The 26,881-nt window shown below is 36.1% G+C and overlaps 1 protein-coding gene and 3 long non-coding RNA genes across 7 annotated transcripts in view; 2 read left to right on the top strand and 2 right to left on the bottom strand.

Annotated features, from left to right (window-relative positions):
- Positions 1 to 427: 427 nt before the first annotated feature.
- On the bottom strand, positions 428 to 3,575 carry LOC118433161. The gene is made up of 2 exons (XR_004833214.1): positions 3,184 to 3,575; positions 428 to 3,006 (listed from the first exon to the last, which is right to left on the bottom strand). It is a non-coding gene; the product is annotated as an uncharacterized LOC118433161 (long non-coding RNA).
- Positions 3,576 to 4,484: 909 nt separating this feature from the next.
- Positions 4,485 to 8,083, top strand: LOC118433172. The gene is made up of 2 exons (XR_004833226.1): positions 4,485 to 5,056; positions 5,186 to 8,083. It is a non-coding gene; the product is annotated as an uncharacterized LOC118433172 (long non-coding RNA).
- Positions 8,084 to 9,012: 929 nt separating this feature from the next.
- LOC110861568 overlaps positions 9,013 to 26,881 on the top strand; it is a 28,767-nt gene continuing 10,898 nt past the window's right edge. For all 4 annotated transcript variants that reach the window (XR_004833222.1, XR_002549063.2, XR_004833221.1 and 1 more), the window contains exons 1-6: positions 9,013 to 9,157; positions 9,226 to 9,262; positions 9,575 to 9,649; positions 9,719 to 9,813; positions 16,768 to 16,846; positions 16,972 to 17,131. This is a non-coding gene — a long non-coding RNA (uncharacterized LOC110861568). The remainder of the gene's footprint in view (positions 9,158 to 9,225; positions 9,263 to 9,574; positions 9,650 to 9,718; positions 9,814 to 16,767; positions 16,847 to 16,971; positions 17,132 to 26,881) is intronic.
- On the bottom strand, positions 20,177 to 26,839 carry LOC118433171. The gene is made up of 5 exons (XM_035844834.1): positions 23,506 to 26,839; positions 23,200 to 23,376; positions 22,924 to 23,108; positions 22,682 to 22,847; positions 20,177 to 22,607 (listed from the first exon to the last, which is right to left on the bottom strand). The coding sequence occupies exons 1-5, from the start codon at positions 24,056 to 24,058 to the stop codon at positions 22,471 to 22,473; spliced, it is 1,218 nt and encodes a 405-aa protein (XP_035700727.1). The 5' UTR covers positions 24,059 to 26,839; the 3' UTR covers positions 20,177 to 22,470.

Raw genomic sequence — 26,881 nt, 5'->3', positions numbered from 1 at the left:
TGTATGTGCATATGTATGTGCGTAAAACATGCAGCATACATATATATATATGTATAGCTATTAATACCGGTTTAACTATTTAACCGTAAGGTTAAGCATTTAACATGCCACTGGAAACCTTAATTCAGAAATGTGGACATTAGGTGCATTTGTATGTATGTAAATGAATACCTACATATGTATGTACATACACATATATGTATTTCACTTTAGATCTATGTATGTGAAGCCATGGCTAACTCTCAACCCTTTTGACTAATCACATTCCCATCAATCTGGTTCGATATTTATCGATGTATGGATGGTTGAACCCTTAAGTACCGTAAGTTTCATTTCCGTCCTTACAAAATATTTAGCATGGGAAAGGCACCACTTTATTCTTAATAGTGATCGCTAAAGTAAATTCACTCCACTCCTTTACTGAAAACGAGGTTACAAATTTAAATTTATTTATTTCCGTTCTTTAACAACTAATTTTGAGCATCCTTCCAAACTTTTCACTGCCTCGAAATGGAAAGCAATAGCCAAGCGGGCAACTTAATTTCACACCTGCCCGAAGTAAGTGTTAATTTTATTTGACAAATTTATTTTATTTATCGCATAGGAACGTCGACATATTACGCTATAAAAACTCTAAAAATTTTAAACCACCCACCCCTTTCATATCTTACTCGTGTTCAGCTTCACAGGAGTAACATATCCGACTTAAAACCACCCACCCATCTTTTTGGATGACGTGATATATGTACGCTCCAAATATAATTCAGTCGATAATTCACACCCAAAAACTTTATTTATTAACTAGATAATTTCAAAAATCATGGGCTTCCTCCCCACCACCAACTTAGAAACTGCATCTCTCGTCAACACCACGTGGCAAATGGAGGCTCTTAAGCATCTCATCGCTCGAAACCCTATCGATATCCACGCCACGTCCAACGTCACGGACTCCCCCGACCTCGTCACCCTGACCAACCTATCCCCCACAAACCTCAAAATCATCACCCTTTGTTTCGAAAATTGGGACATGTTACTCCCAAAAATAGACCTACTCATCTCCCTCAATTTGAACACCGTTACCCAATTAAGCATCGAACTCCCCCTCGACGCTCCGGTACGCCACGTGGCGTCTCGTTTAGTAAAAATGTGCGAATCCTTCAAAAACTTGGAATCCTTAGAATTCCAACCGATCGAATACCGTTGGCAAGGGGATTATTTGTCTGAGGAAGGTTGGGTAGACTTATTCCCCGATAATTTATCCCTCTCGCCAAAACTGGTCACATTTTCGGTCAACATGACCAGCTTTTATCCCGACAGAGACGTCGGGAAATGGGAGCACGTGATCCCCCTGGTCATGCGAATTCTGGCCGTTTTCGCCCCCCGCGTAAGAAAATTCGCCATGACCGACTTCCCCATCGGAATGCTGGTAGAAAGAAACACGTTGCCTAATCTCGAATCGCTCTCTTTCTCAAGAACGTTTCACTTGTCGCGGAATAACGCTATTTTAGAACACTTCAAATTCAGCTCACTTTGCAAAAAAAAATTCGAAAATGTGACCCGTTTCGAATTTAATACGCTAGTTAATGACCCAATTCCCAATGGGGTTGACCTATTTCATATCCTCGCACCTCAGCTGGAACACGTGTGCATATCCAACGTGGAAAATATTAGTCCACGGAAAAATATACACGTATCGCCCTACATCGTGATCCCGATTCTGCCCAGGTTGAAAATTTTCGAAATTTTGAGAGAGCCAACGGTATTTCCGGACACTAGCACGGTATGGTTTAGACCATTTTTGTACTTAAAATTTGAAACTGGTGGGGACGAGGTTAAGCTTGAGTATGGGAAACAGTTTCCCGTTTTAGAGAAGCTAATTGTGCGCGTGGTGTCGCAAAATATTCCAAAGTGGAGGTTGAATTTTTGTAAAAAGCCGAAAGCAAATTTGCAATTCGAGGCGACCATGCTTTTTCTGTATGAAACATTTTTGGCTGAGGGTCTCGAACCATGTGAGACGCTGAGAAGTTTGGATATTTCCTTCCCCACGAGGGGAAAGTGGGATGTGGGAAGGTTGAGGATGAAGAAGAGGTGCGAGTGTGAGGAGGAAAGTGAGATTTGTAAATGCTGGGGGTGGAGGGAAGATTTTCCGGATTTTTATGAGAGAATTTCCAGAACGTTTCCTAATTTGAATTATGACGTGGTCGAGGAGGGGAAGAGGAATGTGAGGGAGGAGAAAATCAAAAAGTTTGAAGAGTTGAGGGAGAGTTTGGGGTTTGTTAAGGATAAAGAGGGGAAGAATTTTAAAAAAAAATTGATGAAATTTTGGGGTCGGAATAGGAATGATTAATATACAGAGATAACAATGTTACTACAATTAAGTATTTTTTAAAAAGTTAAGTTTAGATGATTGTTTGATTTGAAATTTGTTTTATAAATGTATGTAAACGTATGCAATTATTATTAAGAAATGATTTAGTGGTTGAGCCGAATGTGAATAAGTACATGCATTAAAATTATTTACCTTTAGTAGATTAGAGATATGTATGTACTGAAATATACCAATTTGTTTAAAGTATGTAACATTACTAAGCCGCTTAGTAATATTACATCATTTTAAGTTTCATTACTCGTTAAAAGTATGAATTGTATCGCAGAGTAGAGTACTTATTAACATCTTATATTTTAAAAAAGCTAAACGACCAGCGCCTCACACAATTTCCCTATCTGAAATTTAATGTAAAAAAACCTATTTCGTCGTCTTATAGTAAAAATATCTCCTCCAGCTCTCGACCGGTTGGAAGAGATCCTAAAATTGCAGCAACATTTCCACGCTGTACTGCAATGCTCATCCTTTGGAGGAGAAAAGACGTTGCCCTCTTCTCTTCCGTGAAGATTGTGATCCTTGACCCGATTTCCTTGATAAGGGACAGGCCCTCCTTGTTGGGCCCCGCGGCGGGAGGAGATGGGTGTGTCCCCATAAAATAATTGTGAAGGCGAGGAGTACGCCTGTGACAAAAAACGGAACATTGAGGGGAACCTTTCATGGATAATTTTAAGCATTTTGTCCCGCCGTATCTCATTGAAGGCGTTGTTGAAGTCGACTTTCAAAAAGGCTTTGGATCATTTTATGTATGTACATATGTAGATAGTCTATATACATACCTATGTTCATAAAATTCTTACCGGTACGATGCCTCATTCAACGAAATCTGTCCCATTATGTGGCGAAGAAGACGAAAAGGGTCGTGCGAATATTGCTGACCAGTTTTATTGGAAATGTGTATGAGTAAATTTTTCGAAAATATTAGTCGCTCCAATTAATTATCTTATCTTTCATAATTATCTGTCGGGAAAATGTCTTTAATGTTTAACACTGAACTGAACTATTGAAATAAAATGTGACATATTTAATTATTGAACTTCAAATGAATCATATATTTACAGACATAAATCGCACAATTATTTGGCAAATCAAGCTTGATGCGCTCAAGAAATTCCAGCCAGATTCGACATAAAAGATTTGAACAAATTTCAACCATCGCAAAAACTGCCTCATGAAACGTTGGTTGTATTGACTTTGGACCACATAATTTTCAAGTTTCAACCATATCGGATGGTTGCACTTCACAGCATCGCACTGTAAGCTGCAATCTTGAAGCACATACACAAAAATAAATCATTGGCTCAAGCACACTAAATCAATGTCATTTCATTAAACAGGTTTGTGCATATGTATGTATGTAGACCACCTGTGTATATATTACTGATCACTAATTCCATAAGAAAATTGTAATCTTGCTCTTGCCAATTGTGACCTTGATATATTTGCATTTTATCGGCTTCGACTTTATTAGCACACAATATGGTATTAGGTATTACCACTTAACATTGTCCATATTTTATACATAGATACACATAGATACTTATGTACATAAGTATACATATATCTATGTGTCTTCAACTCATCACAATAATTAAGTTATACAGTGGGCGTACTCACGAGAACGTCTCATTTCGCATCGCAACTCATTTAACAAACTTGCCAAGATCAAAATATTTCTGTCGTGAGGGGATTCGCAAATTATGACTTCGCAAATCTCGCCAATCTACCAAAAACACCTATTTTGATGCTGTTTCCATGGATTTCTGTAATTTCTCTTGCTGGCGATGGTGAGGACGCGTTTGCGAAATAAGAACATGCCCATTTGCTGGGTAACTTTGCGAAAAAAAATCCCATGGTTTTTCAGCAAAATTTCTGCGAAATCTCGCATATCTCACAAAAATCACGCGGGATCTACTGTATTGAATTGATCTTTTGATCCAATTTCAATAAAAATCTCATTTTGCCCAAACCACACCCCCACTGTGGTGGTCCCATTGACCCCGAAAGCTGATAGGATCCTCCCCCTTTATGATGACGCAAACCGATTTCAATTACTTCGATCCGCTCTCCTGTTACTTGCTGATAGGCAGCCGGACAACCAGACAAACATATATGTTTGTCTGGTTGTATAAAGTAGCTGAGGCTACTCACTTAGCAGTACATATAGCAGCATCCATCCATCCATCCATTAATCTGCATAGTTGATATTTCTCGTACCTTGATTTTTGCGTACATGCTCAATAAAACAAAAAGACAGACGTTGAGACACTCAACGTCTGCATTTTTTTCATGTAAAGTACGAGTTATTGAACTCATCCTCAGACAGATCACTCTATTGCCTTCATTCTTGGGCAGACTCTCATGTATGTATGTGCAACGTATCTACATACATTCTGTATTATAAAGTGCAATTATTTTCTCCGGTTCGAAATTATTTTAATGAATAAATAATTGAAAATGTTTAATTGGAAGTGTTTAAGACTCATCGTTCATCACTACACTTACGAAGATATTAAAAATGCGCGTTTCTGCTTCGTAATGTGATCTTCGTAAAGTTGCGAAGGCTACCTTGAAATGATTAATTTACTAATTGTGATTTTCGTTCGTCTTAAGTAATTAGTCAGTTTTGGGTTACGACAATCTTCTCCTAATTTTGCAAGTAATTATAATCAGGTATTTAATTAATTAATTCAAGAAAAGATATACATATGTATGTAAATAATAGTAAATATATATGTACATTACCAATTTTCCGAATTTATTTGTTTTGTATTAATTAATTAAAATTTGACCCCCTTGAAGAAACAATAAGATGGAAATTGATAGGAAATCAGAGCCTATACGATTCGCCGAAAAAAGTGACGAAAGTTCCGGTCCAGTTACATAGGAACAAGAAGAAAAAAACCATCGTCGCTGCTAAACACCAACTTGAGAATTCAGTCTGACCAGGCCGATGTGGGATCTCCGCCTTCTTGAAGTTTAGCAAATTGTTCGTCACAACTTTCTTGAAATTTTAAATTTTTCAATATATAAGAATTTGTCAGAAAATTTTCTAAAATATTTAAAATTTCGAAAAAGCTGAGATTGCAATTAAACATGACGAAATAATAATATAACGATAAGAATATGCCTAAATTATCTGTTAAGATCAGTGGAACATAAGTCTAGGAATAGGTACAATGTGTGTCAAATATTAATTGAGCATCAAGCTCACCAATTGAAAAATTCATACATACAGGGTGGTTTAAACGTCGCGTTAAAATGGAAAATTTGGCGAAAGGCAGTAGCGGAACTATAAATTTGGGGCCGGTAGGCAAAGGTATGTCGGGGGCCCCTGTCCCTGACAGATTTGAAAATATTCCAGAAATTAGGGGCATTTTGTGGTTTTAGGTAGGTAATTTTGCGCCGTATGGTCAAACGACAAAGATTATACTTAAAATTATATGTATATTACTAAAACCACAATTTCTAAAACCGAGGGTAGAGCTGGCTGGTAGCAAGGAATTCAGTTTTTGCAGTAGTTTAATTAATGCCTTTTGAGCTAACTAACCAAAAAAATTGATAATTTTAGAGCATGAAAAATTATTAATCAAGATTGGATCGCAAAGCCTGTAGCAAAATTAATAACAAATTTGATTGTGCCATTTAAGAATTTTTGGAATGGAAATTATAATATAGATATTTGACAAAATTTCTTCACAGAAATTCAATTTGTCTGGAGTTTGTTATGCCCCTTTTGCAACGCTTGTCCCTAGTTTCCTCAATGTTCGGGAGGTAACGAATTTATAAAAATTCCGTGGAATTTCGGGGCCCCTACGCAAGGCCTACCCTGCCTACCCCTAGTTCCGCTAGTGGCGAAAGGAAAAGCCCCTAAATCTCCACTGCTTCCAGATTTTGGATTTAGATTTTAAGTAGATATTATCAAACCTGATGGAACACTGATGACAAAATTCTTGAAATGTTGAATTTCAGAGACAACATAGGTATGTAACTAATGGAGATTTGCGAATTTTTCTCATCCAAAAATTTTCCGTTATAGCGTTACATTAAAACCACCCTGTATGTACATAGATACATGTACATATTATGTATTCCTCCTTTTCTTAGAGCCGGCCAATTCATGGGGAACACACGTGATGCTACATATTCAAATAAGAGGACTAATGCATTACTAAAATATTTAGGTAGTACATTATCTTGCTCTGTGCATTCAGGTTATTTTGGAAAACACATCGAAACCAGCTTTTTCTGCTAATTATATAGCCTTATGTAAATACCTTATACATACATAGATATTTAGTTGCTCAAGTTATGTATACTACTTATACTTCAATGCAACATGCAATTTTTTACGTAGGTTTAGAGCTCGTGTATGCAGTTGATGTTCAGGCCGGTTCATGTGCCAATTACGTGTGCACTTTTTCTAAAAAATAATGCTACTGTCCCCACCTGTTTAGAATAAGGATTATATATACAGATTCCTACGTAGGGAAATCGCAGCAAGGATAATTACTCTGATGGCTGACTTATGTATGTACGTAGCCAAGCCATAAAGATGTTATGCATCTAGCTACGACAATTAGCTGAATAGGTTAAATATGTACATACATGCTTCATAATATTGACATAAATCTGCATTTCCTTTATTGAAACGAGCAGAAACAGTTTGCATTTTGTCAAGGTTTATAGACCAGAAATTTTATGGGGAAGCTTTACAAGTGTATGGTAATAGTTGATAACCCAATTCGGGGTCGCATAGGTAACGCTATCCTGGGTATCAAGTTTCAGTAGTTTGCTCAGTACATACATATTTTTGTGCTTTTTTTAGTGTCTGAATTTGATGGAATTTCCTAAATTTTTACTAATTAATGTGTAGATAAAACTAAAAATCTGAGGCATGTATGTATGGTTCGGGTTGCATTGTTGTATTATGCAATCCGAAAGGTCTGAATTGAAAAAAGTCTGCACGTGTCAGATTGCTTTCCATGTTCATTTATGTGAAACAGATTCTATCCGTTAGCATATTACAAGATTGATAAGTCTAATCTAAGAAATATATAAATATGTATGTACGTACCACCCTTCTATCTTAAAAAGCAACTCTCACAAGAAAAGAGAACGGTCTAGAAAACATGATTGCTTGCATTACTACGCTCATGCGACTTGCTATAAATTTATTCATATATTTAAAAATGTAATTAATCATAGTACGAAACAAAGCCAACTTTTTGTAAATTTCATTTTCACTAACGTACATATTAATTTCAGTAACCAGTTTTCTCACTATGAATTTTGCACAATTGCGTACAAAGGAGTTTTGTGCACAATAGTCAACCCCAGGCTTAATAGTAGGATCTAAACAGATTGTAAAATTTGCAGCAATAAAACAATGCCGTTTTTATTTACAATTGGAAATTTTGTCTTCGACGAAGATGATTTCCACAGCTCCCGGAAGTAAGAAATTCTCTCACAAATGTATGGTGGTTGAATTGCCTCAATCTTGAAATGAATTTAACTTTAAAAATATTAGATGTATGTGCCACCCCTTAAACTTAGTTGTAATATGTTCAGTTGACATTTGTTTACTATTATCTGTAATACATTTAGTTATATATTTACTTTACACAGTTAATACATTTATTTATAATCTATTTCGTAATGTTAAAACTCTGTCAATTGCGAATAAATTGTTAAAAAATAGCGAGACTATTTTTTTTCTTAATTTTTACCATAACCGGACATATTTATTACAAATTGGATTGTTTATTTATTTTTTCGCAGTTTTGCTAAACTAGCTTCGAAATGCAAGCTTTTCCATCCGCATTTTTACCGGCTTCCATGAGAAGTTGGTCAAAGTTTATGTACTGTTGTGGAGGATGGACGATGAAAAGGCGGACCCAATTGAGTCAAGGGGGAATATGGTTGTCGAGTCTTCTTGGAAGGGCGTGCGGATAAATTTCTGAAAAACATTATTCACCATATCTATGTATGTATTTATCATATTACGAAGAAAATATTCCGCGGAATTATTGATGCGATTCACGTCACCTTTCGTAAGTCCGTAATCACGTAAACTTACAAAGATGGGCTGGGTATGGGTTATCTAACAAAACCCTGGGGTTTTCCGTACCCTGGCGTCCAGGGCAGAGAAGAAATTGTGATGGAGGTGTCCTGCACCTCCCCTGCGCGGTTTGACCTGCAGAAATGCATGCACGTCGACGAGGCCAATCTTTGCATTAACCATAACTTTACAACCCCTTATCCATGCAGTAGTATAAAGGATATCTATGTTATCACAGGATTTGGCTTAGCAGAACACATTACATTTTAATTACATAAAACCCGACATCTAACTTATACATGCATATGTAGCTACTAGCTGCACACTTCGTGCACATAACTTTTTGAATTCAAGTTAAATACCTGAATATGTATTTAAATTACAGTTCACCTCAACAGGTGCATCCTGCACGTAGATGTACATCCTGTACATTACACACTGATGTCATTTCCGTGAGGGAATTCTGTATGTAAATGTGTATCTGTGTGCCACTAGCCCCGTTTATGCATGCATATGTACATATGCACGTTGCTGGATAAAAAATTATTCTGCAATAAAATTGTTGCCATGCAACTTTCATCTTCCTGCCGTTCATTTTCATCTGCCTCGCCTTCATTAACAAAGCATATGGTTTTGTGGGAGCTTGACAGTTTAATCCTTTACATCATCAACTCATCACAAAAACTAAATCCGTTAAATAATATTTTAACGTGGTAAGTACATACGTGTCAATCCAGATAACATTAAAGTTGGAAAGCTGAAAATTGGATTGTGGTTTCAGTTTTTCAAGTTTGAAAATTCAAATTTCCTAGATTAAGGTATGTAAAACTTTTGGTATTTTCTGGCAGGTATTACATTTTCTACCCTTTTGTATAAAGATTACATATATATGTACATACACCGGTCCAATATCGGTACAATACCAGTTTGGTAGAGTCCAATATTAGCACCACTTGGTATTATCTTAATTCTGGATTTTTAAGTGTACATGAAAAATATGTACAAATGGAATATGTACATATTATATTTTAGTATTTAAAATAGAATCATATTTATTTTTTTCTATTAATAGACGTAAAAAATTATTTGCTTTTAGAGTGTAAGAATATTAATCTAAATTTATTCACTAGGTGAAAAGCTGCCAAACGTACCTCATACATATACTTTGGGCAGAAGATGCACATACGCACGTATATAAATATAAGGTACATACATATTGATAAATTTTTTCAACATATTTCATCTTCAGGCAAAACATTCTTAATGCATTTCAGGTGGAAGCGCAAGTCACCTGATTAAACGAACAACATTCGCCCAGACCTACAAATCGCAGATGCAACGTTGCCATGACAAATTAAAACTTCGGCCGGTAAATTACCCTACATAAATTTTATTACATTTTTCTCAACGCTGACAAAGGAACCTCAAGTATGAATCAAATCTCGATTTCCTTCCAAAAACCTGTCATACTTATGTATTAATACGCTTTTGGATTTTCATATATATCACTAAATCCTATGAAATTAGAAATTATTTCTTTTAATTTGAGGAGTCTAAGAATTTATCATAAAAAGCATGGGATGAAAGATGGAGGTTTTGTGTTACAAATGTATATGCATATGTATATAATTTATTAAAGCTAGTGAATGGTAGTCAAAAATGCCTACATTGTGGCAAATAAATATGAGGATTATTTAAGTATTAAAGTAGCTTACTAATATTTTATCCTGTATTTCAGTAACTTTCCATTAAGGTAAAATGGAACACTGTCGACTGTCGACTGTGAGTCGATAGCCTAATGGCTAGAGAGCACGGTTGCGAACCAAATGGGCCAGGGTTCGAATCCTGGTGGCAGCGGTTTTTCCCGAAAGGGGTTTTCCGGTCTGTGTCGCAATCGTGTGGGGTCGGGGCCCCCTCACAGTGCGTGGTGGGGGAGTGCGGACTAGTGGCTGCACCTTGGGGTCCCCCCATCACATAGTTAGGTACTCTCTACGTAACAACCCATGAAAAATGGGAAGTAGAGTACGAGGTCAAAAAAAAAACACTGTAAAATTGGTACAAAGATGTATGGGTGCATATATACTTTGTTGATCATATTATATATATGTAAATACATATTTAGAAACTTCAATTAGGAATGAAATTAAACACATTTTTTGAGGACAACAGATGAGGGTAATTTCTGTCTACATATGTCCTACATCCATACATATTTGTAATATTCCATGAATATTGGAAGATCAGAAGGGTTCTCAGGGTCATCGTTCATATGGGGGCTATTTATTTTGTTTGCGTAATATATGTAGTTTAACTATGCGTAACCGAAATTTCTAACTTTTTGTGTATTGCTTAAATTGATTGTTCAGTATTTCCCGTTTCACAAGATCAGCGACATATATCAGCCAAGTAATATTATTTCCACTTTGATTGTCCTATAGGGAGTTACCCTTGAATTAGTCGCGTGTGTAACCAAGCGGAAGGTTCTCATTTAGTTACACATTTGTACAAACAATTCTGCATGCCAAATTGATGCACCGTTGAATAGTTGTTGGACTAAATTATTGTAATCTACGTCTGTAGTGCACTTTCTCTTTCCTCATATTTTTAATTGTTTCGGAAGGTTAGGGATTTTTATCGGTCGCATTGTTGCATCAATATTCAAAAGGTTTGTCCTATTTGCTATTTTCCAAGCTAAATAAGGAATAACCAGATATCTATACTTATTTAATTCATAGGAGTCTTGTTGCTTAATAATTTCCATGATACATCAGTATTATTTATAATTGTTTCCCACTGTCGGTATTATGTGGGTTATGAAATTCTCATTATACTATTTCAAAATGCATAAATTAAGTTTCATATCGTGGTGACATTTTTGAACCGAAGATACCAAAACCCACTTGAATTTGGTCCTGCCGATTGGCACGAGGCTCAATGTTTACTTCCCTGGCTCTTGATCAATTTACTCGATCCAAAGCTCTAAATGTATTGATCAGAAACAATGGAGGGGATTACTGTTGTTAAGTATATCTGTGGTGCCACGTCGACCGCTTTGGATCATCCATAAAAAGGTCTAACACATAGCGCGTCACAAAAATAAATTCAAACTTTGCCAGAATTTAGAAAATATTAATAGAAAATTATTTTTCCTATAAAATTTATCGATATCTGACCTCGGTGACCTGTTTTTTAGGGGGTGAAACTCATTAATTTGAAATACGTTTGTTTGTCTGTGTGCACAATAAGTTGATAGTGATTTTAGTCGAATTTAACGAGAGATCGGGTTTAGTGGGCAGGGAATTGAAAGTTGACAATGTGTACAATATTTCCGACAATTTTAAAAAATTTTAACAGCACAAACAACGAAGAAAACAAGGGATTTCGGTGGAACTAGATTTCGGGCTGGCGGAGGAAACAAGGCGATTCGGTTGGGAGGACTACACTAAATATTATTTGAGACCACTTTATTTTTCTTTTGACGTACAACTTATTCAATTTCCTAAATTTCAGACACAAATTTGTATAATAATTATATTCCAGTAAGTTAAGGAATGACAACTTTTAAGAAAATGGTGACATAAAGAGCAGAATTTTAGGGTAGAATAGGATGACTAATCCTAAGACATAGATACGTTTTGTAACTAAATATGTTCACATGTTCCCTGTGAGTGTCAAATAAATATATATATTTACATAGGGCCCGTACATAAAGCATGTGATCGATTTTCGCAGAATCTTGACCACTATCCCTATGGTGTGACCTGTATGTCACATGTTATAGAACGACAGGACCCCTTGACCCCTTGCCCCACTCAAATCGATCCTGACCGCATTCTATTTGCACGGTCCCATTCCCATATCGACAAATGTACAAAATGCAGCCTAAAAGTTATTATATACAGTATAGGCAGAAAGTCATTATACCCTCATACTTTTTGTACATAAAGCCTCATATTGTTCGAGAAGCTTGAGATGATGAACTGCAATTTTGCACAATTACTTACTATGATGTAAGGTTTCCGGAACCATACTTTGGATAACGGCGTGGCACAAGCAACGACACGGTGAAATTATATCCAAAATTCCGACAGGAAAAAAGTCTTTATACCCCAATTAAAGTTCAATATAAAATGTGTTCATAATTTGTTTGTGTTAAATAACAGTCAAATTAGCACCTGGGATGTCCTCCCACATCCCTTAGGAAGGCAAAAACACATCCTGGCATCGAGCCAAAAAATAAGCTAGTGACAGAAGTGTCATAATTCTCCTATTCAAGCTATATAGCGAGGATCAGTCCTTTGAGGTTGGATAGCATGTGCTGTGTAATTTTGGGCTTCACCATTGACCATAAGTGTGCATTAACATGCTGTCCGATGATTATGGATGGCAATTCAACAATCAATCTTTTTTGTTGAAAACCAAATCTTCAATAATTTTGATGCATGCTTTGGATCGCCTTACTATTTCAAAATATAATTATTCCCCAACGGTTATTTCCTCACGTTACCATCAAATTCCAATTCAGAACGTCGCAGTAGTAGTTGGAGTACATTATTACTTCTATTGTACTAAAGTTTCGGACGCTCTTCCACAACGTCACGCCCAAACAATTCGATTTCCACCCAATTCTTAATGGTTAGCGTACTGTAGTTGATTTTGTCAGCGTCAGGGTTCGCTACCCCGGGTTTTTGTGGGTTGGGGTTTTTGGGGTTTTTGTGGGTTTTTGGGGTATCAAATCACCGGAAAAACCCTAATGCTTAGTGGGGTTTTTGCGGGTTTTTGTGGGTTTTTGTGGGTTTTTCCGGGGTTTTTGTAGGATTTTGAGGCAGATTGAAACAAAATCTCTTAAACTACAACGTAGATCAATGCTAATTAACTTTTCTGCTTCATCTTGAAATTTTGAGAATTTTCAATTGCGACTTAAATTTCCAAATATCATTGCATATTTCCAGGTTTACATGTCAAACATGAATTTTCGATGTAAAAGCCCAAATCAATGATAACGGTTAAAATTGCATGTTAAAATTGTATACTAAATTAGTTTATCTCTAATATATAATTTTAGGAATTCTGGTTCAACCTGCCCCAAAATCTACAAAAACCCACAAAAACCCACAAAAACCCAAAAACCCACAAAAACCCCAAAAACCCCGGAAAAACCCCCTGGGTTGGGTTTTTCTACAAAAACCCCGGGGTTTTCCGAACCCTGGTCAGCGTCTCTTTACTGAATCCATATTCCACTGGTCCCAATTTGAACCAAACAGGTTGATGTTGACGCCGGCGCACAATATCAGGAGTTTCTAACATTTAGCCGTCCAATTATCATGATTTTTAGCCCATTTAGAGCTGTCTGCAATATAGGCCTCGCGGAGAAATAGAATTTTCCATGTTGCTCGCTATGTAAATCCATCTTAGGCGTCCATCTTCTTCCCTCGTTTCCAAGCTGATTTTTGGTGAAGATAACCGTGAAATCTTTGGCTTTTGGAGAACTTGAGGTGATCCGTCAATGGGGGCGTGATCCGTGTACATGATAAAGCTGTTAAATTCCATTCGATCCCAAACTTTTTGCAGTTCTGGACTATGCTAGCAACTCATCCATTCTTAATGGGTAGTTAGTCGGTAATTCTTTGGTGTCGAAGCCTTTCATCATCAAAATTTACGACAATTTGTCTCAGGCCGGGGTTAAGATGTGTTTGAGTGATTATGAGCTAATTTTAGTAACGGACAACTAGTTCAGCATTAGACAAATGTTATTTTTCAATTAATAATGAACCATTTGGTGCGTGAAGGGCGATTTAAGATTTTATTTTCAAAAATTACATTAAAAGTACCAAAAAGTCAAAGAGTATGAAGACTTTTTTCCTGTCGGAATTTTGGATATAATTTCGCCGTGTCGTTGCTTGTGCAACACCGTTATCCAAAGTATGGTTCCGGAAACCTTACATCATAGTAAGTAATTGTGCAAAATTGCAGTTCATCCTCTCAAGCTTCTCGAACAATATGAGGCTTTATGTACAAAAAGTATGAGGGTATAATGACTTTCTGCCTATACTGTATGTACATATGTACGCATGAATGTGCGAGTACATACGCATGTATTTATGTTTGAACACATTCCCCATTGTTGTACACATTGGATCATGATGCTCTTTGTAGCGTTAGCATGACTCATTCCCCAGGTTAAAGTTCGACACTGCCAAGTTGAGCTAAACTCGATACTTATTTATCTACATACATACATATGCCGCTGCGTAAAGGAATATTTCTGTCAAATGTCGTGATAATAAAAAGTTTACCACTCATACAAAACACATACTACTAAATACCAATCCAGTGGAAGTTACAAAGTTTGTATTACCAAATCAATATGCACCAGGGCGTGCGGATTATATAAATATGTGGCTATCAGATTTTTAACAGCAATTAAAGTCAAGTCGATAGTTTAAAAAATATTTATCCAACTGATGTGTACATCTGTGTATATTATTCGATAAGGGGCGGTACATAGAGCATGTGATAGAAAATTTTCCGGCCAATTTTAATCTACCCCAAGGTGTGAGCTAAATGTCCCATGTGATAATTCACATGGAAACGATAGGATGCCTTGACCCTTAGCCCGCTCAAATCGATCACATGCTTTTTGCACAGTCCTCCCTAAATGTATGTATGTATGTATTCCACTTATAATTAGTCTCATCCTCAGTCACTCATCCTCAGTGTGACGCATTCTATGAACAACATGAAATTCGACATTCGATTCTATGTACCCTCAGAAAACCCCAGTGTTAATCGTCGCAAAATGGTGTGCATACATACATATGTATGCGGCTTAAATAAATGATGATAATTTTTTCGCCGCATGGTGATAAATTGTTCCCGACTGGTGTTTATTTTACCACAATTACATAAATGAGGAACATTATCACCGTACGGTGTACGTATGTAGTCACATATGTACACCGTTGGGTGACGATCAACACCAGGTTATTAAGAGTGTTCCCAATACCCGCATACATATTTGCATAAAAAGATGAGATGACGAGGAAAAGAAGAAGCAGAGACGCGCCGAAAGGCTGGCAAATTTTACACTTTCCCAATTTACTGCTGATTTTCTCCTCTTCGGATGTAAATATCTCCGCCCAACTTGAGCATTAGCAGATAGTAGTCATTGGCAAATTTCATACTAATTAAATTTGTGATCAATTGACCCCAGTTTTGTTTAATTCTGTGAGCATACATATTTACATACCTATGTTGGAAGACGTCGATTGCATACATGGGCCAATTATATTGTCCAATTACAGTAATCTGGTCTCCGTTCTTCCAGGGTTTTGGATTTTCAGGGCCCTTAAAGATGCAAAAAGTCGCGAAACCACATGGAGAATCCAACGGTCATACGAGATTACAGGTTTTGTGCACTAACAATCGACTCGATTGTTAGTGTACGTGCCCTCTTGGATTCAAGTTACTTGTGTAAATTGCATCTTACCCCGCAACAGGTTGGTTCACACTTACTTTTCATAGACGCACTGATATGCCTACAGTGAAAGAAACATGCACAAAATCTGTTATTGTTGGCCACTAGCCCGTCTTATGCATAAATATGGACACACGTTGCTGGCCACACAATTATCATCCAAATGAACAGATCATTGTTGCTAGGCAACGATGATCAGTTTTTTTACCTTTCATTTTCACCTGCCTCGCCTTCATTGGCCCAACATATGTACGATTTTGCTACAGATTAACATTCATTGTAAATTCTTTACAGACTCATAACAAAAATTAAATCCGTCACAAAATAACATAATTTTCTGTGATATTTATGTGCATACATACATAAACAAATTTGACACTATGTAAACGAATCCAGATAATATCAATAGAGATAGAGATCTCAAAATGGCATTATTAATCAAGTTTTCCAAGACTGGAAATGTTTATTTCCAGCGGACGAAAGGGTAAGTAAAAGTTTTACTAGATAAAAAAATACTGAGAAATTGTATTGACTTGTCCTAGTAAAAAAATTGAGGAATTTGAGGAATTTCATTTCATTTAATCAAGGATTCCGATTAATGGAAATATGTTGTTTATTATTATTCTTTCCATGAAATCATTTTACATATATTTATTTCGAAAAAGCTAAACGACCAGCGCCGTAATTCCGATTAATACATCTGTACATATGTATTTAAAATAGAATCTTACTTACTGATACATACATATTTTAGCGATCTGCTCAAACTTACTATTAAAAGTAAAAGAAGCTTATTTATTTCCTAATGATACACATATTAATTACTATTATTTACTACGTACATAGGTAAGAAGCTATCAAATATATGCACCTTTTGGACATATGAATGTACATATACAGAGCTGAATATGAGCGTGAAGATAAGGTACATACATACATTTCTACATTTTTATTACTGATTTTTGAAGTCATTTGCAGGACAAATAAAATATTGACCCATTATGTCCAACATATTTCATCTTCTAGCAAAATATTCTTAATCTATTTCAGGTTGAAGCACAAGTCACAGAATTAAGGAGCATCTGCAGACAAATAATGAAACTAACCTACAAACGGCTACCAAAACGGGGTCAATCAGCATGGACAACTTGAGGACAACTATAAAAGAATCAACTGAATCGCCATTTCTACACAAGTATTCACATAAATCGTGAGCAATGGAACCTTGTCAAAAATATTTTAAATTATTAGTTAGGCACTTGATACATACATACATATGCACGTATTTATGTATTTACATAGGTATGTATCATCCGTTCTTCTGCACATAAATACATACGTTTGGACGTATTCATCGTTATAGGTCATAAATTTCTAAGTAATATCTATGTACAAATATGTATGTCTGCCTCACGTATTTACATATTTACCAAAGAACTTATTTCTTCCCTAACATTCTGCTTGTCTTTTCGGAATGTAAATTAAACTGACTGGTGTATGTGTGTACATAGATTTTGCTTAAATGCTATAACTAGCATGGAAAAGATAATTATTCATTAGATATCTTGACTTTGATTTGGTCAGATGTATGAATATGTGGATAAATATATTTATGTATGTATGTATGTGCTTAATGAATGCTGCGTGAAGGTTAATACAATGTGAAAATCTTGGATTTTTATAGAGGGGACAAATATATTATTTACGAATTAAAATAGTTCAGTAGTATCTTATCCTGTTTTGCAGCAGTTTTCAATTAAGGCAAGCTTAAAGAACACGGAACAAATTCTTAGCGAAATTTGTAGCCCAAAATATAGATGGGTACATATTTGCATCTATGTAGTTGATCGTATTATTTATACGTCTACTTCAATTGGAAATGAAATATTTAATACATTTATTCAGGGCAACAAATGAGGGTAATTTCTGTCTATGTCCTACAAATAGCTCTCAAAATGCCATTGGAAACCGTTTTAGTGAATGAATTAACTGCGCCGAAGGCGCTGCATTCTGTTTACTTTAGGATTTACGCTATGGCTTGCTTCATTGGAAATTGCTTTTGCTTTGTTTTATGATCGAAATGGAGCTTAATGGGTACACCACCGAGTACGGTTTTGCCCGTTCAGCAGTCAGGATTAAAAAGCCCGGATAAGTTATTTTTTTAATAAATCGGTTGTATAATGGACCCCAGGCAGGCGTCCGTTGGTTAATCCTAAAACTAAATTGAAGTTTTGTCCGCAAAAGTAAAATATAAACGCATAAAATGAAAAATACTCACCTGCCTTGACCGAAATGTTTGACGTGATTAGGACTTCTGTCCCGTCGGATATGGGGAGAAAATCCACGCCGAGTGCGTAATTCAAGCAGAATGAGTTAAAATTGGTTTCATCACCCATTTCTTCGTAGCTCGGTGAGCATGTGAAATGGTGTGCATGTAGCGGGGCTGGACCCAGAACGCATACAAAAAGACAGGAAATAACTGTAAAAAACCAGTTTGCGGTTTTTAAAATACCAGCTATTTATTTTATAAGATTTCAACTTGCGTTTTAATCTAAGGTTAATCGGTTCGTGTAACTTCTAAATGAGCAATTAATATTTGCTACTTAAGATACAATTTTTTATAGGTGCAAAATGCAAAAATGCAAAATGCAAAATGCAAAATGCAAAATGAGAATCATACGCATTGGTGCTAATGTAAAGCGCCGTACCATAATAAATAAATAAATAAGAAGTAAATATCATACCTCTACTGAAGACGTCTTTTACTTACCTTTGCGAGTCACAAATTGTGACACTTCGTCACACTGAAGTCGTGAAGATAGGGAGAGGTCAACGAGGTTGTGCGGTGTCCTTTTCACCTTTTGACAAGGCGATGTAGCCGTGGATACCAATGAAATGAACCTCAGGTGTGGTTCTTTCGATGACCCTACACTTGTGGCTTATGCATAGCACTTGATGAAAATCGGGATGAAAATAAGGTACGCTTTATTGACAGACGAGTTGAGATTACAATTTTGCACAAGAGTCTTTATGCACAATTAAAATCTAACTGGGGCAGGCAGGAAATATCTTTGCCCTAGAACATTTTCGAATCTATTGCTTTCATGCAAAAATACGTGTCATTACTGATCATCATTCTCTTGTCATTTACAACGCTTCAAGCGCTCCAGGGGACGTTTGTCTAATAATAAATATATATATCGTAAACTTGTATAGTAATGCAAATTACTATACATTTGGAATGGAATTTCCAATAGTGCCTATATCGAAGGGGTGCAAAGTGTTAGAGAAATTGTTAAGCTCAAAATTTTAGAAGGACAAGAAACATACAAAGACGTCCTTTGGGATAAATTCCGCCGTCGAATCAAATACGAGGTTCGTGTCCGTATTTCCCACCTCTGATAAAATATCAATAAACAAACATTCATTTTTGAATAAAATTGAGCGATTATAATCCATACATAATCCATCTATAAGTCGTTGCAAATTTCGAAAGAACGCAGCCATTTCATAAAGAATTTGCTCCCCTCTGATGTTAGGCCAGAGTTATTTAAAAATCTGTGCGCATACATATGGGCATATTAGAAAAGGTATTTCTATATGCATATGCAATATGTATCTACATACATAGTAGCTAATATTTGGTAACATATTATATTTCATAATTTCTTTACTAACCAACTCAAACCTACTTTCTCTCCATGTTTGCCTTCATCTCTATCTATCTGATAAGGGTCAATTTGCAGATGTAGTTGCGTTTATTGTAAGCCTGCAAGCATAAAGTATTTATATCTAGGCGTTGGAATTATGGTCAGCTTATGTTTCTCTCATGCGTGTATTTTTGAGTGCAAGGCGTCCAGCATTTCCTGAAAAAATTTACAGACACATCCAAACATATTTAAATGTTTTGCATGCTTAAAAATACTATAAATTACTATGTACTATTATAAATACCAATGAAATAATCACGATTTACAACACTGTGTTTAAATACTTAAGTAAGGTATGTAATATGATTTGTGACACATTTACTTACTATCATTTTACCACTATTAGATACGTATTATTACGTCTTGAAAGGGTTATTCTATTTACATATTAGGTAATTTTAATGTATTCTTTTATTAATATTTCAATATGTCTAAAATTATAACCCAGTCGGGACAATACATAATATTAAATTTTAATATTAAATATTATCTACCACCATTATTATCGGCTTTTGTGCATTTGCTAATTGTAAATGCATTTTTCAACTTACTAATATCAGAATCTGATACCTGAAAGTAGATTTATCTATGTAGTTGACATTTTTATTATCTTTAATACACTTTTCATATTTACTTTACGCATTTAATACATTTACATACATATATAGTCCCGATTTGCCAAACTAGCAGGGCCGCAGTAGGCGCAGCTGCGGCCAAAATGGGTCGGCAAACTGCAGGAAATGTCGAATGGCCATAGGTGGCTTGGCGGTGGCGATCGCGTACGGGCCAACTTCGTATTCCAGTTGGCACGCCAACTTGATACCGGCTTGCCACCGGTGGCAAGACCATGGCTCAGACCTGCGGAAATGCTTATACCCATCCAAATGCCACCAGTAATTGCACATATTATTTACTTTTTCATTTGTTATTTATTTTAAAGTATGAAGAAGTGGTAAACACAAGTACATATTTTTATAAGGTAAAAGTAAACATTTATACATAACTTCACTGTAATTAACAATCCTCACATTAGTCGTAATTTTAGCTAGAAATATATTTACGGTTAAGCTATTGAATGGATATTCCGGAAATTTATCAAGTTTTATAACCTCGTAAAACTCTGCATATTTTATGGATAGGTTAATATATTTTAATATTACATAAGTACCATCTCCTAAGTAGAAACAATTATCATATTTACTATTAGAAAACTGTTGCGTACTAGATTTCATAATTTTTGTCGCAAAATCAATTGCCTCAATTTCTTGTAAGCGTTTCGCTACTTGATTCAGGTGATAATTTTTAGCATGCAGCATGCTTTTTAGTTTCTGCATATAGCTTTCGAAAGGAAATGCGCTGACCCTGGACAAATTACCAAAATTCAATGCATCATCACAAATGTGTATAATTGAATGCACATTATATATCATAAATTCTGGACCGTAAATTAATTCAACTTCTTTTACGAATTGTATGAGCAACGACCTGGCTACATCATTCCACGATTTTATACTTGCATTAGGAGATAATAATATTGACATCGCTGCTTGTAATTTTAGAAAATTTTTAAACTTATTTAGTGGAAGTGTCTCGCCTAATACTGCTATTCCAGAGTACAGCAAAAAAAGTCTAAATTCAGTGGCCTTGAAATGATTTAGTTCGTCGAGCCCACGAGGTTTGCGTTGAAAATCACGGGATACAAAAGGTCTAAGTCGAATTAAATTTCTAGATAAAATTAAAACTTGTTGTGAACTAAGTCGGTGCGGCAATTTACCTTTCACCCAAATGTTCAATAATTTTTTAGTTACTCCTAGAAAAACTAAATGCATATGGTCAAGTACTATTTGTGACACCAGGCCTAAATTTAATCTCAGCAATTCACTGTCGTATGTGTGATGATCTGCATCCGTTTTTTTAATAAATTTATCATCCGTTCTCTGTGGACATACTGTCTCTCTTAAAATTACTCTTCCAAGCCATTCACCTTCCTGTTCGCATCTTTCACACGAGTTGTAGCTATTATGCTGTTTGCACCCTTTTATAAAACTTCTAGCTGGTGCATCAGCTATTATACAAGATATTTTAAATGCAAATTGTAAGTCTTTAAATAAAATACCAGTCCTTTCTAATTCTAATGCTTCGTCAACAAATTGTTTAAGAAATAAAGTATCTTTTGGCTTTGACATGCCGCAAAATAATCCAATAATAAATGGCCTTGAATCTACAGCTTGGTCCAGCATACCAAGAATTGGCCAAAACGACTTAGTATTACTTTGAGAAATCGGTACCCCGTCAATACCAACTGATATTGAAATAATTTTCGAAATAGACTCATGCTGCCATTTTTTAATAATTGGAAAATTGCAATCCGATAATTTTAGTTTTAGCCGTCTTTCCACACCTTTTTTTATACCGAAATAAACTAGTTCACCTCCACCTAGCTTTTCTATAACTATCTGTCGTGGCGTTTTCATTAATGTTCTAGGATCGAGAGGAAGAATATTGTTAATATGTGGATTTATAATGGTTATCAGTTCTCGGAGACACATATGTGTAACATTATGTGCTGTAGCCCACAGACGAAGACTATCTGGCAAAAGTAAAGGAAAATTGATATCTGACTCAACATTTACTTGACTGTTGTCTAATACAAAATCTGAGGGTTCAGCGCTACTTATTTCAGTTTCAACTATTTGAACATTCACTGGTGGCTCTACAATTTCTTCACTAAATAATAATGTCGGCACAGTATTTCCTATCGTCTTACTTCTAATAAATTGCAATATACGTGATGTTGCTTTTCTTCTGCGGCGTAATTCCGTTCTCGGGGTGACTGTATTCATCCTGTCAAATGACGTTGACGACGAGCTGCTCGACCCCCACCTCTGTCACCAGCGTTCTTCAACCAGTTTATTATTGCCTGCTTCACCTCGAAATCTGTTGCTTGGCTAAAGCCTTTATTTGACCGCACCGACTCTAGAAAATCGTTGCAGAACACTTAATCATTTTTAATTATAAGATGGTTTCGAGAATAAATTTTATTAACGTACTTGTGATTAATTTAGGTAATATTGAGTCCTTTATGCCACAAACCGCTTTTTGTCCTTGTCCAGTAAAGCTAACTACTGTTGCGAACTGGTTCGTAAATATTTCAGAAAGAATGCTTCCGGTTACTGCAGAAACATTTTCTCCTCCGTGTAGACTTAGATAATCGATCTGTCGTTAATAAATAGATTAGGTCATACCCAGCGTACGCATAATAAATAAAGTACGCATTAAAATTCTCTGGTACCATTAGGTCACTATTTTTATCAATACCAAGCCAGGTTATGAGGGAAGCTAAACCATCCTTGCTGGTTAAAGGCAGTAGCGGGGCTCCAGTCAATTTAATATTTTTTGCACACGTCGTCCCAAGATTAATGTGCTTCAACTTACTAGAAATTATTTCTAGCTTGGAAATCACCGCATCTTGAAATTCTAATAAAAAAGTTAGTTAATTCCATAGTATAAATATAATAGAAAGGAGAATACACACAATCGTATTTTATTCATACGAATATTATCATACTTCTATTTTCCTCTAGAAACTGTACGAACTGATTTTTAAACTCGACATCCTCTGCCTGGTGGGTTGCGGAAGTGTTTTGATCTCCTCCTCCTGGGTATATTTCTATTTGTCCATGAGGTGGTGCAAATAATGTGTTGTCATTAGCTGCACCTTCATAACCGCCCCTTTCCAAATCGGCTATTATATAAACAGAAAAAAATATCATAACTTAAATTATTAATTATTTATAATACTAATTAAATGATTTAAATTAACATAAACTATGAACTGGCGACGTAAACTAGTGGTTACACCCTTCCGGTTTACCTGTTTCTCTAACTAATCCAAGGCAAAAAGTTGTCGGGTTGTCGTCCTCCAACGTGTTGGATTCGTCGCTAGAATCTTCGGCTACAGCAATTATTTTTTGAAGCTTGTTGCTATTGGAATTACACGGTGGCGGCTTTACTTTGTTTTGTATGCGTTTTCGGATTCGCCTAGAATCTGCCTCCTCAACGGAAGATGGCTCCAAGTTGGAAGTTTCTTCCGCCCTAATTGATGCTTCACGGGCGGTCAAATAATTGTCTAGAAAATAACATAGATAACAGCAAGTAATTAGTTTTGCCATATACTTTTTTGCAACAAACTGCTTACCATACTCTTTCAAAACTCGACAAGAACAGACCAACCAATCCGAAGATGGGGGTTGATGATTGCAAACAAGTTTGGCTAGTTTTGCACCTCGAACTTTTGATGGTGGATATCTGCAGTTCTTCACTTGGGTCCCCCCATTTGCAATAAGTGGCGGAAGAATCCAAGATGACGATATAACGTCAATGGCGTTATCTTCGTCGGGAAATATAACTACTGCAAATTTAATCATGACAAAGTACGTTTAATGGAATAAAGACAAAATACTGATTTGATGGACAGAATGTTGACGGTGTGGAGGTTTTTAAGTTTCCTCTACTTTAAGTAAGAGTTGGGGCATTTTGGTATCTCATTCGAGTCGGGCCGTAGTTGGCAAGAATGTGGCCAGAAGCAAAATCTTAAATACCATTTAAAGCTTGCTATGGCCTGGGATGGGCCGTCGACGGCAAGTAGACAGATTAAGTCCGGCAAATACACTGGTTTGCCGAGTGAAAATGGCGGCGGGAAAGCGGTGGCAAGTACTCGGCTGGATGTCGGCAAAATCTGCGACTCTTTGCCGCCGGTGGCGACTACTTGCCAACTGTTTCAAGAGCCTTTGTGGCACACCGGGGTATTGATCCTGTTCGGAATTTCAAAACTCTGTCAATTACTAATATATTTTGAAGTGCTTAGAAATTTCAGCACAAAATTCTCCAAAATGGTAACAATAAACGAATATGCATGTATCATTTACAAATTAATGTTTATTCATTTTTTGGCATTTTTGTTAAACGACTCGACAGCCTGTGCAATGCTAACTTTCCCTTCCTTATTTGTGTCAGCTTCCACCACTTGTCAAACTTGTCAAAGTTTACTTGTGGGAAACATGGATCATGTCTGAGCAATAATGGAATGACAGATTCGAATTCGTATGCATTTATGTATCGATAAATCCGCTCTTATCCTTGTCAAGTACCGTGACCCGGATTCGCATAAGTAATTCTAGTCATCAATGGCAAGGACGAAAAAGTGTGATGCAAGTGTCATTCTTTTCCGCAGCTTGAGTGTAGCCTAGGACCTGGACAAATGCGTCCATGTCGACGAGATGAAGAGTATCATTGATTGACCGAGTAAATCATTTACCGAGTAAATCATAATAAAATAATGCAAATAAATATTTTGATGGACTTTTTATTACCACGAGTGAATATGTAATTAACCGAATTTGCGACTAATTTAACTTAATTATACATAACTCCAATTAATTTACCCAGCTAAAAATATGAAATAAAATATAATTATATGTACACTCTAAGAAATTTTACCACCGGACTGTCACCAAGCGGTGACTATATGTGACTCTACCGCAATGGTGGTCACCAACCACAGCGCGGTGATAGAAAGTGCGATCACCATCATGGTGATACACGTCTACCGGGTAGTGGTAGAAGGATTAAAATTTTTTATCACCGCACGGTGACATATCACCACCATAATTAGCTCGCCTTTTCACTGTCTGGTGATAGATAAAAATAATTTCGGTACTTCGTACAAAATGTCGCATTTTTCACAATTTATTGCTTTATTCAAATAATTTCACAGATAATGAATATTTTATATGTATTTATACATGTAAAACGTTTGTCCCTCGCCATTGTGGAATTTCACCAGCAATTGAAGTTGTGAATAGTTTCCAGTCACGACATAGGACACTGACTGAAATCAATTAAAGTTTAAAATACATAATTAACTTTCATTTAGATTGGTCAAAATATCTGACTTTATTGATTTATCCTTACCGTTAAAACAACTTTGCCACATATTTACTTATTTGCAGAGATTCCGTTGTACTATCGAGATTTTTTGAAGTGCAACCAGTGACCACATTCGTGAGTTATAGACTCCAGATTGATTACAGTTGGCCGACCAATGAGAAAAAAATATGTTACGTAATTAATTATGTACAGATTCAACAAATAGGCAACTAAATTTTATGCAAATATTACCTCGTCAAAATCCTTCAATTTCTGCACATTCCTCCAGATCCACATCCAAGTTAAATTTCTCTCCAACTAGGCCAAAATTAGCTAAGTTTAAACTTTTAATTTTTTACCTGTGTCAATAAATTCACGATAACTGTTTCGGTACGGTGTTATTTTTTTCCTCTTAAACTTTGAAATACGAAGTAATTTTACCATTGCAACTCCGCTGCTGTTTCTGGTACGTGGAGTAGGACAAACTTGCCCCTCTGCAAGTCACGTGTATAGCGAAGCTACCACCAGGATGTGGTGGTAGTGACGATCACCAGCAATGGTGACAAATTTCGGTGATAGGTTTATCACCATTACGGTGATGCTCGCTATCTCCACTCGCGCGGTGATAACGCCGATCACCCAATTTCTTAGAGTGTACTTATGTATGGTTAGAATTGTGTGAAAATTTTAACCGTGACTCAAGCTTTATTTGAATTTTTAAAATTTCCGAAATTTTATCAAATTGCATTTGTGTCTTTTCTTCAGGATTAATTCTTACACATATTTTTTTTGTTAAGCATGGAAACAGAAAAATGAGCAAAATTATTTAAACCTTTTGACCACAATATGCTTTCTCTTGCCCTACCCGTTTGGCTGCTTCCTCCCCCTGCAACTCATTTATAAACGCGTACATCACAAGCATGCAACCAGCGTTGATGATAAGCTCAACAGCTCGGGCAAGGTCGTTAGGAGCGGAGGATGTCAACCTCGCAAAAAAGAAGAAGGTCAGCGGCACGAGAAAGATGACTTGCACGCTAAGCCAGACTCGACACTTGGCAGCTGTTCGATATCAGCATTATTTCTCATGCATTTTTGTATGTCCTTGTTGCATGAACTCAAATGTCTCATGTTTTATCATATATTTTAATTCCTAGACGAAGTTTATCTTATCTCTAGACTAATTCAATTATCTAATTTACTCAATTTTGTACTTGTTCCAATAAGTTCTAAAATCTATGTACATGACTCAAAGTTTGAACCACCTTGACCCTACCTTGACTGTCTACCTATAAAACCCCAATTATCTTTTTCCTCACCGTCCA

The sequence above is a fragment of the Folsomia candida genome, unplaced genomic scaffold, assembly GCF_002217175.1.
Source record: "Folsomia candida strain VU population unplaced genomic scaffold, ASM221717v1 Fcan01_Sc043, whole genome shotgun sequence".
NCBI lineage: Eukaryota > Metazoa > Arthropoda > Collembola > Entomobryomorpha > Isotomidae > Folsomia > Folsomia candida.
This window is presented reverse-complemented; position numbering and strand designations above follow the sequence as displayed.